Below are 18,962 nucleotides of genomic sequence, written 5' to 3' on the forward strand. Positions count from 1 at the left end.
CGATATTCCATAGGCACGCAGTTTGGTTAGAAGACGCTTGTGAGGAACGGTGTCGAAAGCCTTCTGGAAATCTAAAAATATGGAATCATTTTGACATCCCCTGTTGTGTTTCACAAGAACGATATTTTCTGAATCTGTGCTGATTGTATGTCAATAAATCGTTTTCTTCGGGGTACTTCATAATGTTCGAATACAGTATAGGTTCTAAAACACTACTGCAAATCGACGTGATATAGGTCTGTAATTCAGCGGATTACTCATACTTCCCTTTTTGGGTATTGGTGTGACTTGAGCAGTTTTCCAGTCTTTAGGTACGGATCTTTTCTGTGAGCGAGTGGTTGTATATAATTGCTAAATATGGAGCTATTTTATCAGCATACTCTGAGAGGAACCTGACTGGTATACAATCTGGACCGGAGGCCTTGCGTTTATTAAGTGATTACACCGAGGATATCTACTTCTATGTTTCTCATCTTGGCAGTTGTTCTTGATTGCAATTCGGGAATATTTACTTCGTCTTCTTTTGTGAAGGAGTTTCGGAAAACCGTGTTTAATAACTCTGCTTTAGTGGAACTGTCATCAGAGACTTCACCGTTGTTGCTCTTTATTCACGCTTTGCAGGATGACACGCGAGAAAAGGGCAAGCTGAGTTTCGCACAAACAATGCTTTCCAAAATCGTGCATATTTGTGGACAGAAGTTCCTCCGTCTCAAGGAAATGTATTATATTCGATCTGAGAATATGTTCAAGAATTCTGCAGCAGACCGATATTAAGGTATTTGGGCTACAATTCTACAGGTCCGTCCTTTTAACCTTCTTGTATACAGGATTCATCTGCACTTTTTTCCAGTCACGTTTGCTCTGGTTCACAGATTAACAATAAATGCCAGCTTAAGGCTTACAGTAATTTGGCAGTAGTGCATCGGATACAAGTTACTGGACTCCCAATAGAGGTTATATACAGTGACCGTAGCAATGTTAGTCTCTTGGAAAGAAAATTTGAAAATTTTCACATTTTACGAAGCATGCCCTGAGATATTATTTATTCTTTCCTGAATAAAATGGTGTATAAATTACCTGTGTATGACATTTAGAAGTATTTTACTTTTCATTTTCTGGTCTTATATGCGTATCTCTAAAATCACCAAATTTTTGATGTGTATCTGTTTACATGTGAATATCTCGGAAACTACACTTTATAGAAGGCTGTGATTTCATCTACAGACAGAAAATACGTGGTGCTCGATGTTAGTCACACTGCTGTATTGTCTGTCGCTTGGCAAATGTTTGTTTTGAGTGAAACAGTGACTTTCGATGAAATGTGGTGCAGTTTGACGTAATATAAACATGTCTAGAATTACTGCCCTCTTCGAGAAACGTAAGTCTGGAGCTAGCCAACTCACTATAAGTGTAAAACCGAGTGTTGTTCAGGAGTTGGAACCCACAAACAGAATAAAATCAAATAACCTAAATGTGCCACCAGAGAACAAGAGAGTTGCGACATCACCCAGTGCAAGTAAAACTAAAACAGATAAACAATATGAGGAACTAGGATTATTGTACGATAATCTAGGAAATAGCACGCCTGGTCTGGGTTGTATTTTGCGTGATATGAACATTTTAATTCAGGTGTAGTGTAATTCATTGTGCTGTAATATCGGTGCCGGAAAAGTAATTATTAAAGAAGATTTTTCTTCAAGAATTGGACTTGCTACGATAATAGCAGTTATTTGCACTGGCTGTCACACAGAAAGTCATTTGCAACGCCAAATGCATGCAACATTTTTCTATGCCGTGAGAGCCTTCGGAAAAGGTCTCAGTGCAGTTCAGTGTTCCTGTTCGCTTACAAATCTACCACCACCACCTACGAAAATCCAGAGGTGGTTGTTGTTGTTGTTCTTGTTGTTGGTTCAAATGGCTCTAAGTACTATGGGACTTAACATCTGAGGTCATCAGTCCCTTAAACCTAACGAACCTAAGGACATCACACACATCCATGCCCGAGGCAGGATTCGAACCTGCGACCGTAGCAGTCGCGCGGTTCCGGACTGAAGCGCCTAGAATCGATCGGCTACCGCGGCCGGCTCTTATTGTTGTTGTGGTCTTCAGTCCAGAGACTGGTTTGATGCAGCTCTCCATGTTTATCCTGTGCAAGCTTCTTCATCTCCCAGTACCTGCTGCAACCTACATCCTTCTGAATCTGCTTTCATCTCTTGGTCTCCTTCTTCGATTTTTACCCTCCACGCTGCCCTCCAATACTAAATTGGTGATCCCTTGGTGCCTCAGTACATGGCCTACCAACCAATCCTTTCTTCCAGTTAAGTTGTGAAGCCAAAGAGATAACATATTGATGCTTCTTTGACAGCAATTTTTGAAATTACCGGAAGTTCAAATCCAGCAAATATCGCGGACATTTGCCTTTTCGGCCCGGACGTTTTCATTTACCCGAAAATCGCGGGCTGTCCGTGAAATCCGTGGCGTATGGCAACCCTAGTAGTGCCACAAATTTCTCTTCTCCCCAGTTCTATTCAGTATCTCCTCATTATTTATGTGATCTACCCATCTAATCTTCAGCATTCTTCTGTAGCACCATATTTCGAAAGCTTCTATTCTCTTCTTGTCTAAACTATTTATCGTCCATGTCTCACTTCCATCCATGGTTACACTTCATACAAGTACCTTCAGAAACGACTTCCTGACACTTTAATCTATACTCGATGTTAAAAACTTTCTCTTCTTTAGAAACGCTTTCATGACGTTACAGGAGAAGCGGTTGCATCTGTCGCTTCCCTGTCAATGAAGGCTGCAACAAATGAAGGTATTGAAATGAACGAAGGCAGCATTGATATACCAGTTGCGTTTGATGGGACATGACAAAAGCGTGGACACACGGTTGCCACAATCACAAGTGCAGACACAGGCAAAGTAATTGATTCTGAGGCACTTACAAAACATTGCTATAGAAATGTGAGAAAAATGAAAAAAATTAACAAGAAAAATGCAATGTTGTGTAGGGAGGGCCTCTCTGCGAGTAGTGATCGCTTGGTGCAAGTCTTTTAAGGTGACGACACTTCGGCGACTGGCACGTCGATGAGGATGAAATGATGATGATGATGAAGACGACACAAACACCCAGTCCATGAGCGGAGAAAAACTCCAACCAAGGAATCGAACCCGGACCCCTCGGCATTACAAGTCGGTGAGCTGTCCACTCATCTACTGTGACGGACAACATAAAAACTGTCAGAAAAATTATGTAGAAACCTGCAGAGCAATGGAAGCTGATGCCGCAATGAAAATGTTTAGCCGATCACTGCAGACGAGGGATGTCCGATACTGTGGTACATCTACATCTACGTTTATACTCCGCAAGCCACCCAGCGGTGTGTGGCGGAGGGCACTTTACGTGCCACTGTCATTACCTCCCTTTCCTGTTCCAGTCGCGTATGGTTCGCGGGAAGAACGACTGTCTGAAAGCCTCCGTGCGCGCTCGAATTTAATTTTACATTCGTGATCTCCTCGGGAGGTATAAGTAGGGGGAAGCAATATATTCGATACCTCATCCAGAAACGCACCCTCTCGAAACCTGGACAGCAAGCTACACCGCGATACAGAGCGCCTCTCTTGCAGAGTCTGCCACTCGAGTTTGCTAAACATCTCCGTAACGCTATCACGGTTACAAAATAACCCTGTGACGAAACGCGCCGCTCTTCTTTGGATCTTCTCTATCTCCTCCGTCAACCCGATGTGGTACGGATCCCACACTGATGAGCAATACTCAAGTATAGGTCGAACGAGTGTTTTGTAAGCCACCTCCTTTGTTGACGGACTACATTTTCTAGGGACTCTCCCAATGAATCTCAACCTGGCACCCGCCTTACCAACAATTAATTTTATATGATCATTCCACTTCAAATCGTTCCGCACGCATACTCCCAGATATTTTACAGAAGTAACTGCTACCAGTGTTTGTTCCGCTATCATATAATCATACAATAAAGGATCCTTCTTTCTATGTGTTCGCAATACATTACATTTGTCTATATTAAGGGTCAGTTGCCACTCCCTACACCAAGTGCCTATCCGCTGCACATCTTCCTACATTTCGCTACAATTTTCTAATGCTGCAACTTCTCTGTATACTACAGCATCATCCGCAAAAAGCCGCATGGAACTTCCGGCACTATCTACTAGGTCATTTATATATATTGTGAAAAGCAATGGTCCCATAACACTCCCCTGTGGCACGCCAGAGGTTACTTTAACGTCTGTAGACGTCTCTCCATTGATAACAACATGCTGTGTTCTGTTTGCTAAAAACTCTCCAATCCAGCCACACAGCTGGTCTGATATTCCGTAGGCTCTTACTTTGTTTATCAGGCGACAGTGCGGAACTGTATCGAACGCCTTCCGGAAGTGAAGGAAAATAGCATCTACCTGGGAGCCTGTATCTAATATTTTCTGGGTCTCATGAACAAATAAAGCGAGTTGGGTCTCACACGATCGCTGTTTCCGGAATCCATGTACGTTGGGGATGAAGATTATAAAGCGTATAAGTGTGTTGTTGACGCAAATAAATATGAAAATATTGTGATAAAGAAATTGGAATGCACTGGGTATGTGCAAAAAAGGAAATTAAAACAAACTCTTCGCACCACCGCCATGTCTGATGGCAAGCCATTTAGAGGTGGGCTAACTGATGAAACAATAAATCAGTTTCAGCAGTATTATGGAATGGCCATCAGAAATGACGGGAATGATTTACAAAGTATGAGCTAAGCAGTCCGGGCCTCGTACTTCCACAAACTTTCAACCGACGGAAACTCGACACATTCACTCTGCCCACCTGGACCTGAATCATGGTGTCAATTCCGGAAGGCTGAAGTTTCAAGAGTCTTTTGAACTCAAGAATATTCCTGACGCTGTTACGGAAGCAATCACGCCAATTTATAGAGACCTACCTCACCCAGACCTCCTCCAAAAGTGTCTACATGGGCGAACACAGAATCATAACGAGTCATTCAAAAACGATATCTGGACATAAGTTCCCAAAATGGTTTTTATAGAGCTCAAGACACTAAAATGGGGAGTTAGTGATGCTGTATTCCATTTAATTATCGAATCATGGGAAGAATAAGAGTTGTACAACATCTTAACATCACTCCAGACTACCGTACAGTAAAGAGCTTGAATTTATTGGACAAGTTGAGACTCGACACTGCAAAGCGTGGAGCTGTGTTCACCACCGAAGAGGCAAGGTCAGTCGGAAGAAAGAAACTTTTTAGAGAAGGAAGCAGGCAAATATGTTGACGCTGACTATGCTGGGGGTTTCTGACATTTAATTTAAAATTACAAGTATATTTTTATTATTTTAAACTTTCAAGGGGATTTTCTCAAAACGACATTTTCATGCTTCATTTTGTTTACATCAAAAACTACTATGTGATCAATAGTATACGGACACCTGGCTGAAAATGACTTACAAGTTCGTGGCGCCCTCCATCGGTAATGCTGGAATTCAATATGGTGTTGGCCCACCCTTAGCCTTGACGACAGCTTCCACTCTCGCAGGCATACGTTCAATCTGGTGCTGGAAGGTTTCTTGGGGAATGGCAACCCATTCTTCACGGAGTGCTGCCCTGAGGTATCGATGTCGGTCGGTGAGACCTGGCACCAAGTCGGCGTTCTAAAAGTGTTCTATGGTACACTACTGGCCATTAAAATTGCTACACCACGAAGATGACGTGCTACAGGCGCGAAATTTAACCGACAGGAAGAAGATGCTGTGATATGCAAATGATTAGCTTTTCAGAGCATTCACACAAGGTTGGCGACGGTGACGACACCTACAACGTGCTGACATGAGGAAAGTTTCCAACCGATTTCTCATACACAAACAGCAGCTGGCTGGCGTTGCCTGGTGAAACGTTGTTGTGATACCTCGTGTAAGGAGGAGAAATGCGTACCATCACATTTCCGACTTTGATAAAGGTCAGATTGTAGTCTATCGCGATTGCTGTTTGTCGTATCGCGACAGTGCTGCTTGCGTTGGTCGGGATCCAACAACTGTTAGCAGAATATGGAAACGGTGGGTTCAGGAGGGTAATACGGAACGCCGTGCTGGATCCCAACGGCCTCCTATCACTAGCAGTCGAGATAACAGGCATCTTATCCGCATGGCTGTAACGGATCGTGCAGTCACGACTCGATCCCTGAGTCAACAGATGGGGACGTTTGCAAGACAACAACCATCTGCACGAACAATTCGATGACGTTTGCAGCAGCATAGACTATCAGCTCGGAGACCATGACTGCGGTTACCCTTGACGGTGCATCACAGACAGGAGCGCCTGCGATGGTGTACTCAACGACGAAACTGGGTGAACCAATAGCAAAACGTCATTTTTTCGGATGAATCCAGGTTCTGTTTACAGCATCATGATGGTCGCATCCGTGTTTGGCGGCATCGCGATGAACACACATTGGAAGAGAGTATTCGTCATCGCCGTACTGGCGTATCACCCGGCGTGATCGTATGAGATGCCATTGGTTACACTTCTCGGTCACCTCTTGTTCTTATTGACGGCACTTTGAACAGTGGACGTTGCATTTCAGATGTGTTACGACCCGTGGCTCTACCCTTCATTCGATCCCTGCGAAACCCTACATTTCAGCAGGATAATGCACGACCGCATGTTTCAGGTCCTGTACGGGCCTTTCTGGATACATAAACTGTTCGACTGCTGCCCTGGCCAGCACATTCTCCAGATCTCTCACCAACTGAAAACGTCTGGTCATGGTGGCCGAGCAACTGGCTCGCCACAATACGCCAGTCACTACTCTTGATGAACTGTGGTATCGTGTTGAAGCTGCATGGGCAGCTGTACCTGTACACGCCATCCAAGCTCTGTTTGACTCAATGCCCAGGCGTATCAAGGCTGTTATTACGGCCAGAGGTGGTTGTTCTGGGTACTGATATCTCAGGATCTATGCACCCAAATTGCGTGAATATGTAATCACATGTCAGTTCTAGTATGATATACTTGTCCAATGAATACCCGTTTATCATCTGCATTTCTTGTTGGTGTAGCAATTTTAATGGCCAGGAGTGTATTTAGGTCAGAACTCTGTGCAGGCCAGTCTATTACAGGGACGTTACTGTCGTGTAAACACTCCGTCACAGGCCGTGAATTATGAACAGATGGTCGACTGTGTTGAAAGATGCAATCCCCATCCCCAAATTGCTCTTCAGCAGTGGGAAGCAAGAAGGTGCTTGAAATATCAATGTAGGCCTCTGCTCTGATAGTGCCACGCAAAACAGAAAGGGGTGCAAGCCCCCTCCATGAAAGACACGATACATCAAAATACCACAGCCTCCGAATTTTACTGTTGGCGCTACACGTGCACCGGGCATTCGCCGTACCTACACCCTGCCATAGTCTCGCGACACTTTGTACCGTCATTCGTCACTCCACACAACCTTTTCCCACTGTTCAATCGTCCAACGTTTACACTCCTTACACCAAGCGAGGCGTCGCTTGGCATTTACCGGCGTGGTATGTGGCTTATGAGCAGCCGCTCGACCGTGAAAACCAAGTTTTCTCACCTCTCGCCTAACTGTTATAGTACTTGCAGTGGATTCTGATGCACTTTGGAATTCCTGTGTGGTGGTCTGGATAGATGTCTGCCTATTACACATTACGACCCTCTTCAACTGTCGGCAGTCTCTGTCAGTCAACAGACGAGGTCGGCCTGTACGCTTTTGTGCTGTACGTTTCCCTTCGCGTTTCCACTTCAGTATGACATCGGAAACAATGGACCCAGGGATGTTTAGGAGTTTTGAAATCTCGCGTTCAGACGTATGACACAAGTGACACCCAATCACCTGACCACGTTCGAAGTTCGTGAGTTCCGCAGAATGTCTCATTCTGCTCTCTCACGAAGGCTAATGACTACTGAGGTCGCTGATATGGAGCACCTGTCGTTAGATGGCAGCACAATATAATTAATGTGAAAAACGTATGTTTTTTGGGGGTGTCCGGATACTTTTGATCACATAGTGTATGTGAAACTTTGGCACCTCTTTCATTATAACATACTGCTCCAACAGAAGCACAACCATAGCAGTAATTTGAATAGACAGACATCTAGTGCAATTTGTAATAAAAAATAGCATAATTGAAAATACATATGTATCTCTCTGTCTTTTGGAGCTCATCTTTTAATTCTGGTTCAGTAGGCATTCTGAAAAAAGTAGGGGTAAGCTATAGGGAGAGGCGGGTCATATACAATATGTACAACAACCAAGAGGGAATAATAAGAGTGGACGATCAAGAACGAAGTGCTCGTATTAAGAAGGGTGTAAGACAAGGCTGTAGCCTTTCGCCCCTACTCTTCAATCTGTACATCGAGGAAGCAATGAAGGAAATAAAAGAAAGGTTCAGGAGTGGAATTAAAATACAAGGTGAAAGGATATCAATGATACGATTCGCTGATGACATTGCTATCCTGAGTGAAAGTGAAGAAGAATTAAATGATCTGCTGAACGGAATCAACAGTCTAATGAGTACACAGTATGGTTTGAGAGTAAATCGGAGAAAGACGAAGGTAATGAGAAGTAGTAGAAATGAGAACAGCGAGAAACTTAACATCGGGATTGATGGTCACGAAGTCAATGAAGTTAAGGAATTCTGCTACCTAGGCAGTAAAATAACCAATGACGGACGGAGCAAGGAGGACATCAAAAGCAGACTCGCTATGGCAAAAAAGGCATTTCTGGCCAAGAGAAGTCTACTAATATCAAATACCGGCCTTAATTTGAGGAAGAAAATTCTGAGGATGTACGTCTGGAGTACAGCATTGTATGGTAGTGAAACATGGACTGTGGGAAAACCGGAACAGAAGAGAATCGAAGCATTTGAGATGTGGTGCTATAGACGAATGTTGAAAATTAGGTGGACTGATAAGGTAAGGAATGAGGAGGTTCTACGCAGAATCGGAGAGGAAAGGAATATGTGGAAAACACTAATAAGGAGAAGGGACAGGATGATAGGACATCTGCTAAGACATGAGGGAATGACTTCCATGGTACTAGAGGGAGCTGTAGAGGGCAAAAACTGTAGAGGAAGACAGAGATTGGAATACGTCAAGCAAATAATTGAGGACGTAGGTTGCAAGTGCTACTCTGAGATGAAGAGGTTAGTACAGGAAAGGAATTCGTGGCGGGCCGCATCAAACCAGTCAGTAGACTGATGACAAAAAAAAAAAGACATAAATAACATGGATAAGATACCTGTACAAATTTTGGAGTGTTATCTTCATTGGTTCCAGAGATGAAGGTACATAAAGTAGACTAATTTGACAGTGCCCGCAGAGGCCCTGCAAACTCCTCTTGGGGGCCAATGCCGAGGATTACTGTCTGTGAAATGTGTACCAGCTCTGTACTAAGATGGTACGCACATTGTTCTCGATGCTGTCTTCAGCACAGCGGATAATGTAGAATGGGGTGATGTCATAATAGCAATCTGGTCGGCGGTGGAGATAAGCGTGCAGACGGCCTTCGAAGTGTCGTTGACAGCACGCAGACGCACGCTCCATCCCCTCTGGACTGGCGCAACGGTCGCAGAGTTTATTGGCCTCGCGATCGCAGACGTGACGTCACACTGGTCAAAAGCGACAGATACTGCCGCGTCTGTTTACGTGACCGGGGGAGCTTGACCCGTTTATTTCGGCTGTTTAGACACCGCCGAAGCGTCCGGCGCCCGAGTGCTATCGCAGGGACGCAATGCTGCTAGGAAATACACGCGGAAGTTGGCTTACGCAACGATATACACTGCCATTTCGTCGACAGCTAATTTGTTGAGACCGTTGCTGTTTGGAGACGTGGGTTAAGCTATACTACTATACAGGGTGAAGAAAAATTCGTGCACTCGGACTTCGCAGCGCGATTACCCACATACTGGCAATACAAAAATCTCTCTCACAATATTTCGTCCTGCTCATATTTTAGGTACTAAATGCAGCCCCAGATCTACGATATTTCCGAACCGGGGCAAAAACCTGATAGTGGCACGCCCCCCCCCCCCCCCTCCGCCCTGGAGCGTTTGGGATAGGACATTAGAAATTTAAAAAAAAATTGTTTTTCGAAAATATGTTCATTTAGTTGCGCACATCTTTCTTAAGGGTTTAATGTATAAACATATATGTTCAAGGAAAGGTGAGACGTTGTTATTTTGTCTTAAGTGTGCCAGAGTTCAGTGCCACACCTTTTCACACAGCATTCTTCTATCGCACGTCACAGTGCTTCGCTCCATGAATTGAAACGTGTGTATTTTGCAATTGAAGCCATCAAACCTATATTCAGGACAGTGGAAATTAAAATGTCCTGTGGTGCCTCTCCTGCTCCCAGTCGGCCGGTTTGACATCCTATCCCTCTTAAAATAATTCTAATACTGGGTGATATTATTTGTGGTTGGGAGAATAAGCACCCTTCAGGAAATTTACATTCTCGTACCTAACTTTCTCTTTTGTATGACATCAGATTAAATATAGGAAACATAAAACTAGCAAAGACAAGAGACAATCCAGACAGTACACTTTTCTTCAATCCTTGCGTGCCAGCATATTCTTCTCTCTAATCTTGCTACAACTTTACACGGCATACTGTCCTAACTGAGAAAGAATCTATTACCTCCTCAAAGTTTGTCAATTATTTTGCTATATAAAAAATCAAAATGTCGTTGCCTAGTACTAAAAAAAACTGTTTATAAGAATAGCACCTAAGGCTGGTGTCGTTTCTCGATTACGCCTATTTTGTCACTGTCTGCTAGATAAAACGAAATAGCAGGAGATACCGGTTTCGAGTCCCGGTCGGGGCACACATTTTCAACTGTCCCCGTTGACTTATATCAACGCCTGTATTCAGCTCGGGGTATTCATTTAATTGTAATCTCATTCTAACGAGCTGCATGGTCACAGATGGTATCTGTTCTTTCGGACATGTCCGAAAGAACAGATGATCCTATAGTTAAGGCTCACCGGAGATTTGGCCATCGTCTTCTGTGCAGATGCACAAACAGTGCCCGAGCTCTTACGGGAACCGGCAAAAAGCGGCGAGTAATGAGTATAATGGGCAGGAGCGCTATGAATATAGTGCGGGACAATAAGTTGGGAATGTGGGTCTCACGGGAGGCGTGCCAGAAGAAGAGATACAGCGCAGTCGCACTATCCTCTGTGTCCTCAATGGCTCAGATGGGATGTATGTGTTCTGGCCAGAGGCAGTTCGCTCCAAGCTCTTGTACGTGCAAGTGCCGAATAAACCTTCGTTAAGTTACTGTTCGTCATTCATCTAATTACACCTTCTACGTGATATTATTCTGGTGGAGGCGCCGGGTAATGTAACTTATGATAGCGCACACGCCGGCACGGTATCTCAGAGTGTTCGGTCAGAGGGCTAGCTGCCCTCTGTAATAAAAAAAACTGAGCTAACCGATCAACGACGAACTTAAACGGGTGTCTTGCGACGTCCGCTCCGAGCAGGTGCAACGAACGAAAGCGAATAAAATGAGATTAAAAAACAAAAAGGATGGCTTGAGCGTCTGCCATGTATGCAGGAGATCCCGGGTTCGAGTCCCGATCGGGGCACACATTTTCAACTGTCCCCGTTGACTTATATCAATGCCTGTATGCAGTTAGGGGTATTCATTTCACTGTAAAACGAAATAAGCCTTTCTAATATATCAGTTGTAACACAGGCCAAATAAGCGAGTCTGTTTTGTCACAAATGGTAATTTTTATGTACTTCATTTACATAAATAACATAAAAATATAATTCACGAAGTACCAATATCAAATGCCTATTACGCTTACTACAAGCGAAAAGTTCTATGTTAGGAAATAGTTTCACATTTCATTCACACGCTCCAGTTTCTCAAGGATGAGATCGAAAAGTAATAGTACGTAATTTTTTATATAAATGTGGAATCGTCATATTCTTCCATATAATTTGTGTGATGACCCCGCTTCTTCCCCTTCCTTGTTGCAACAAACAATTTTGTCATCACTAATTCTGTAACTATTCTTGCCACTGTGAAAATCTATTCTCCAGTTAAATTCGCTAACCCTGCCAGAATCACCGGTTTAGTTATCCCGCGTTTATTCCCCGGTTAGGCGCTATTACGTCTTCGTACAACGCATTTTCCGCGCTATTACGATAACAGAATTAAGTGGCTGCTAACCGGGGACTATACGACTGACAAAAATTTTCTCTCAAAATTTCATTTTCTTGGATATGCTGGTAAGATAATATGCAATCTTTCTTATCTGTTATTCCCGTTCATCATTTATTTTCGCTCTTGTAGTCTGAATCTATGGATTTCGCTAGTAATTATAACAACACTTATCATCATTCGCACATCGCATGAACACGCCCCTGAGCTGTGAGAAGGGGACGTGAATCGTTCTTGGGTAGCTCAGTTGGTAGAGCACTTGCCCGCAAAAGGCAAAGGTACCGAGTTCGAGTCTCGGCCCGGCACACAGTTTTAATCTGCCAGGAAGTTTCATATCAGCGTACACTCCTCTGCAGAGTGAAAATCTCATTCTGAACATATTAGGTACATTACGTATGTAGATTGTGAACACTTGGGAATGTGGGTCTCACGGGAAGCGTGCAACGGATAAGTCCCTGCAGTCGCGCTATTCATCTGTGTCCTCGGTGGCCCAGAGGGATAGAGCGTCTGCCATGTAAGCAGGAGATCCCAGGTTCGAGTCCCGGTTGGGGCACACATTTTCAGCTGTTCCCATCGAGGTATATCAACACCACCTGTCGGCAGCTGAGGGTTTCAATTAATTATCATTTATTGTTGAGAAGCTGCACAGTCATCAATGGTATCTGTTCTTTCGAGAACAGTTACTATCTCCGTACATAAAGAAAAGAAAAAGCTGTAAAGTTTCATGGTCGAAAAGATGTCCTCTGCAGCAACTAGGTCAACTCCATGGGGTATAACACAGCACCGAATTGTGCAGTCCAGTTGGTGTAACTGCACAGCAGTGTGACAGGCTTGGTTTAGTCCAAGGTTGTCCGTCTATTCTGTCGATTCAATTTGGGTGTAGTTCTCGATTATTTTTCACGTTCATTTAGTCGGTTATAGGTCTTATGTCACCAAGACAAAAAATGGAGTTTTCAAAACAGATTTTGTTCACCTTTAGTTATGCTACCCAATATGAAAAAATAGAAAGCATGAAAGTGATGAAGTAAATCCATTAACATGATCAGATGTGTTTTGTAAACGAAGAAAGTGTTGTACATGATATCAAATCTAATAAGAGTTTTTTTCAAGCCTCTTCCTCCGCTTACAGGAGTATTAGTAATTTTTGTTGTCACTGAAAAGGATATCCTCAGTTATTCTCAATTTTTCCTGTTCCATATTTTCAATTTTCGTTACATACCATATTACGGGGCTATAAATAACTTTTTGTAAGCATTTTCAAGCTTTATTTCATAACTCGTTGCGTACACTGGATTTAATCACATGAGGATAAAATTTTATATCCTTGAAACAAAAAGGTGGCGTGCATATTCATATTAATAACATCAAAGATATACTTTTCGTACACAGCTGAATACGCATAAAGTTAAGATATCAAATTAACCTACCTTAATAATATTACACTACTGGCCATTAAAATTGCTACACCACAAAGATGACGTGCTACAGACGCGAAATTTATCCAACAGGAGGAAGATGCTGTGATATGCAAATGATTAGCTTTTCACAGCATTCAGACAGGGTTGGCGCCGGTGGCGACACCTACAACGTGCTGACACAAGGAAAGTTTCCAACCGATTTCTCATACACAAACAGCAGTTGACCGTCGTTGCCTAGTGAAACGTTGTTGTAATGTCTCGTGTAAGGAGGAGAAATGCATACCATCACGTTTCCGACTTTGATACAGGTCGGATTGTAGACTATCGCGATTGCGGTTTACCGTATCGCGACATTGCTGCTAAAGTTGGTCGAGATCCAATTACTGTTAGCAGTATATGGAATCGGTGGGTTCAGGAGGGTAATACGGAACACCGTGCTGGATCCCAACAGCCTCGTATCACTAGCGGTCGAGATGACAGGCATCTTATCCGCATGGCTGTAACGGATCGTGCAGCCACGTCTCGATCCCTCAGTCAACAGATGGGGACGTTTGCAAGACAACAACCATCTGCACGAACAGTTCGATGACGTTTGCAGCAGCACGGACTATCAGCTCGGAGACCACGGCTGCGGTTACCCTTGACGGTGCATCACAGACAGGAGCGCCTGCGATGGTGTACTCAACGACGAACCTGGGTAAACAAATGGCAAAACGTCATTTTTTCGAATGAATCCAGGTTCTGTTTACAGCATCGTGATGGTCGGATCTGTGTTTGGCGACATCGCGGTGAATGTACTGTACATTGGAGGCGTGTATTCGTCATCGCCATACTGGCGTATCACCTGGCGTGATGGTATGGGGTGCTATTGGTTACACGTCTCGGTCACTTCTTGTTCGCAATGACGGCACTTTGAACAGTGGACGTTACATTTCAGATGTGTTACGACCCTTGGCTCTACCATTTATTCGATCCCTGCGAAACTCTTCATTTCATCAGGATAATGCACGATCGCATGTTGCAGGTCCTGTACGGGCTTTTCTGGACACAGAAAATGTTGGACTGCTGCCCTGGCCAGCACATTCTCCAGATCTCTCACCAATTGGAAACGTCTGGTCAATGGTGGCCGAGCAACTGGCTCGTCACAATACGCCAGTCACTACTCTTGATGAACTGTGGTATCGTGTTGAAGCTGCATGGGCAGCTGTACCTGTACAAGCCAGCCAAGCTCTGACTCAATGCCCAGGCGTATCAAGGCCGTTATTACGGCCAGAGTTGTGTTGTGTCTATTTCATACAGCATAGACACAATGAGGTAGCTAGGTGCACGCTAAACTAACGCAGACGGGCTTGAAGTTCTGGAACAGGATACTGGATGAAAACTATAAAGAAAAGAATGGAGCTTCTCATATACTTAACTTTAATGAATCCTTGGAATACATCTCTCTTGAATATTCGTTAGCTATAAGCACTGATACAAATGGCGCCTTGCTAGGTAGTAGCTAGGGACTAAGCTGAAGGCTATTCAATCTGTCTCTCGGCAAATGAGAGGAAGGCTCGTACGTCTGGTCGCAAGCTATGTCTTCCGTACAACTGGGGCGAGGTCTAGTCCGTGTCTTGTGACCTGCCATGTGGTGGCGCTAGGATTGCGATTACACAGTGGCGACACGCGGGTCCGACATGTACTACAGGACCGCGGCCGATTTAAGTTACCACCTAGCAAGTGTGGTGTCTAGCGGTGACACCACAAGTTGGTTGTTCTGGGTAATGATTTCTCAGGGTCTATGTACCCAAATTGCGTGAAAATGTAATCACATGTCACTTCTAGTATAATATATTTGTCCAATGAATACGCGCTTATCATCTGTACTTCTTCTTGGTGTAGCATTTTTAATGGTCAGTAGTGTAATTTGACAACTACGAATCGTTTGGCCTACAATAAGATTTGTGTACTTCTGCTCAAATTTAGTTCCTGAGGCTCAACACATTGTGTAACTCACCGAATCGGTTATGTAAAAAGGGGAAATTTTATATTTTGCCCACTCCTGGACGCCCATGCTCTACGCCATACATTATTTCATCAACCCCAAGCGACTAGCGCTCGACAGGACAAGTATTTTTTGCTCGCCTGCGCGGGGTAGTACAGCAATGTACACAGAGTGAGTCAGGTAAAGGACTTGCTTAATCCTTCCTGGTCATGCTGTTGAAGTTTTATGAATTTATTTGTAAAAGTGTAGACAGTGGAAATTGAAATGTCCTGTGGTGCCTCTCCCGCTCCAAGTCAGCCCGTTTGACGTCCTACCCACCTTACACAAACCTTTCGGTCAAATTTCAAGCTTATGCGTTGCAATGGGAGACCATTACATGTTTCGAAAAAGTGATCGTTTAATTGTATAGTGTATAGAAAGGGTTCAAACATTTAGTAAGTGATAAACTGTTTTCCCTTCAATGTTTGTACAGCTGTAAGCGCGAAAAGTTTGGAAAAGGCCTGAAATCATGTAAAGTTTATTGTGAATTGATAAGTGTCCTCATTCTGAAATTCTAGATGATTGTAATCTGAGTAAATTGTGCGCTGTGACTTAGCTGCCCTCAAGACCCAAACCAGATTTGTAACTGTAATACTCGACTAATTGTGTTCGAGCTTTAACGTAAGATTACGCCTCTCAACGAGAATGTTATGACAGCATTTTAAGTCGCAAATCCGTTTGTAATTACGTAAAATATTTAAATTCAAATTCATGTTCTTCCTGAAGTTCGTTAGACAGGCAAAGTACAACTGGGACCACCTGATCTGTTTGCCGTCACACGCACTATGAGTAAAATTTTGTTTTCTGTTCTACTTGCTAGTGTTTCATTTGTAATGACCAACATTGTAATTTGGTTTTATACAACATTTAATATTTTAATTTTGTTGTGTAGTACGATAAATGTCCTGCTTCTCTAATTATGTCGCATAACAATGTCTGGTGAAATAAGCTTTGCGTGAAACCAATAATAACTGAAACAAAAATTGTGCAATTGTTGCAGTGATCAAGGAGCTATATCACTAACGTTAGCAATTATGGCTGCATCTCTTCGAGCTGTCTTTTACTCAGCATTTCAACTGATGAAAATTTTCCTGTTGTTACAGATCTTAACGGGGAAGACCTGGATGTCGAAAACGGCGACATAGACGACGGTAAGTTTTTTTGAAAAATTAAAAGGTTTGATAAATATAGCAAGATAACATTTGGCCTTCATTATATGACCATTAGGTCATACATTCGTAAATTTATCTTCAGACTGAAAATGTTATACATGTTCGCGTAATCTACTAGATACAGTTGCCAGCTAATCTCTCGTTTGTATTAAAGCAGTTAATTCAGTTCGTGAATTAAGTCCAAAGGGCAACGTTCCTTTTAGATTTTGTTTTCTTCTTGTGCTATAAACATGGCTGTGGCGTCATACGTACTCCTAGTTGTATCTTCAAGAACTGGGATAATGTAATGCCGACTAAGGTCAAAAATAATTTCTTCTTCTTGTTTCCCTTGTGCCTTTAGACAACGGTGCCGATATTGTTACATGGATTTTGGCAATGTTAGTGAAAATATGCAGCCAGATGCTCTAATCTCCAGGATGGAATTCGCGTATCCCGTCTGTCTGCGTCTGGAGAAAGTCTCATGCTCATGTGTGAGATCGTTGTCTAAATGTTTGCACTTCGTGTGCCTGAGGTGAGGCGTGGGAACCAGCCAGATATTCATCCAGTTGGAACTGGGAAACCGCCTAAAAACACATCGAGGCTGGCCGCAGGTTGATTCGGCCTGGGGCATGGGCGCCTCTCCTATTCCCGGAAGCAGCACATTAATGCGCTGGCCTATTCGGGTGGACTGTGTCGAAACAGAACAACGTACGAGGGCCGTTCAGAAAGTAACCTCCGGTTGATTTAAAAAAATACACCAAGTTAAATAAAAATATTTTAATATATACATCTTACAACTACATCTTTGCACTATTTTTCTACATAGTCTCCATAGCGACTGAGGCACTTATCGTATCTCTTCACAAGCTTTGAAATTCCTTCTGCATAAAAATCACCCGCTTGTGCCTGGAGCCAGCCTGTGACCGCATCTTTGAGCTCTTCGTCGTCATCAAACCGCTGTGACCCGAGCCATTTCTTCAAATGCATGAAGAGGTGATAATCACTTGGCGCCAGGTCTGGGCTGTAAGGTGGATGGTTGATAACGTCCCACTTGAAGGACTCAAGAAGGGCCGTTGTTCTGCGAGCAGAGTGAGGACGGGCGTTATCGTGCAAAAAAACGATACCGGAAGTCAGCATACCACGGCGTCGTAACTTTTTTATTGTTTCACAGTACACGTCTTGATTAATGGTCGTACCACGTTCCATGAATTCAACCAACAACACCCCTTTGGCATCCCAAAACACCGTTGCCATCAGTTTCCTGGCAGAAAAATCTTGCGAGGCTTTTCTTGGTTTGGTAGGCGAATTTGAATGTGCCCACATCTTTGATTGTTCTTTTGTCTCAGGGTTCACGTACTTAATCCAGGTTTCGTCACCGGTCACGATTCTGTTTAACAATGGTTCTCCTTCGTCCTCATAACATGACAGAAAGTCTAATGCAGAGGCCATTCTTTGAGTTTTGTGGTGGTCGGTAAGAATTTTGGGCACCCATCGTGCACAGAACTTACGGTAACCCAATCTTGCTGTCACTATCTCGTACAAGAGAGTCTTAGAAATCTGTGGAAAACCAGTAGACAACTCCGACATTGAGAAACGTCAATTTTCACGAACTTTTGCATCAACTGTCTGAACGAGTTCGTCAGTCACCAATGATGGTCTACCACTCCTCTCTTCATCACGAACGTTTTCTCGTCCACTTTTAAATAAACGTACCCATTCACGGACAACTCCTTCACTCATAACTCTCGGTCCGTACACGGCACAAAGCTCACGATGAATAGCTGCTGCAGAATATCCTTTGGCTGTAAAAAACCTTATGACAGCACGCACTTCACATTTGGCGGGGTTTTCTATTGCAGCACACATTTCAAACTGCCACAAAAACTAAACTAGCGCAGGTACGACGTTCACTCGACCACGGCTTGATGCCGACTGACCTGTTGAGTGCGTGAACGCACAGATGGCGTCGCTACTCCCCCCACGACCCGCACTGTGACCAACCGGAGGTTACTTTCTGAACCGCCCTCGTATTTCGCATATGAAGAGCGAGGCTGCTAAGTTCACCCAAAAGTATATTTAGAACATATTAATATACTGGAAGTGAGGTTTCCACTAAAAAGGGAATGTTCTCAGATGTAAA

The 18,962-nt window shown here is 43.6% G+C and overlaps 1 protein-coding gene across 2 annotated transcripts in view; it reads left to right on the forward strand.

Moving 5' to 3' along the window:
* The window catches only part of LOC126215318 (collagen alpha-1(I) chain-like), a 324,350-nt gene that overhangs the window by 41,485 nt on the left and 263,903 nt on the right, over positions 1-18,962 (forward strand). For both annotated transcript variants that reach the window (XM_049941998.1, XM_049941999.1), the window contains exon 2: positions 16,775-16,822. In XM_049941998.1, coding sequence (XP_049797955.1) covers positions 16,775-16,822 — 48 coding nt within the window. The remainder of the gene's footprint in view (positions 1-16,774; positions 16,823-18,962) is intronic.

The sequence above is a fragment of the Schistocerca nitens genome, chromosome 12 (assembly GCF_023898315.1).
Source record: "Schistocerca nitens isolate TAMUIC-IGC-003100 chromosome 12, iqSchNite1.1, whole genome shotgun sequence".
NCBI lineage: Eukaryota > Metazoa > Arthropoda > Insecta > Orthoptera > Acrididae > Schistocerca > Schistocerca nitens.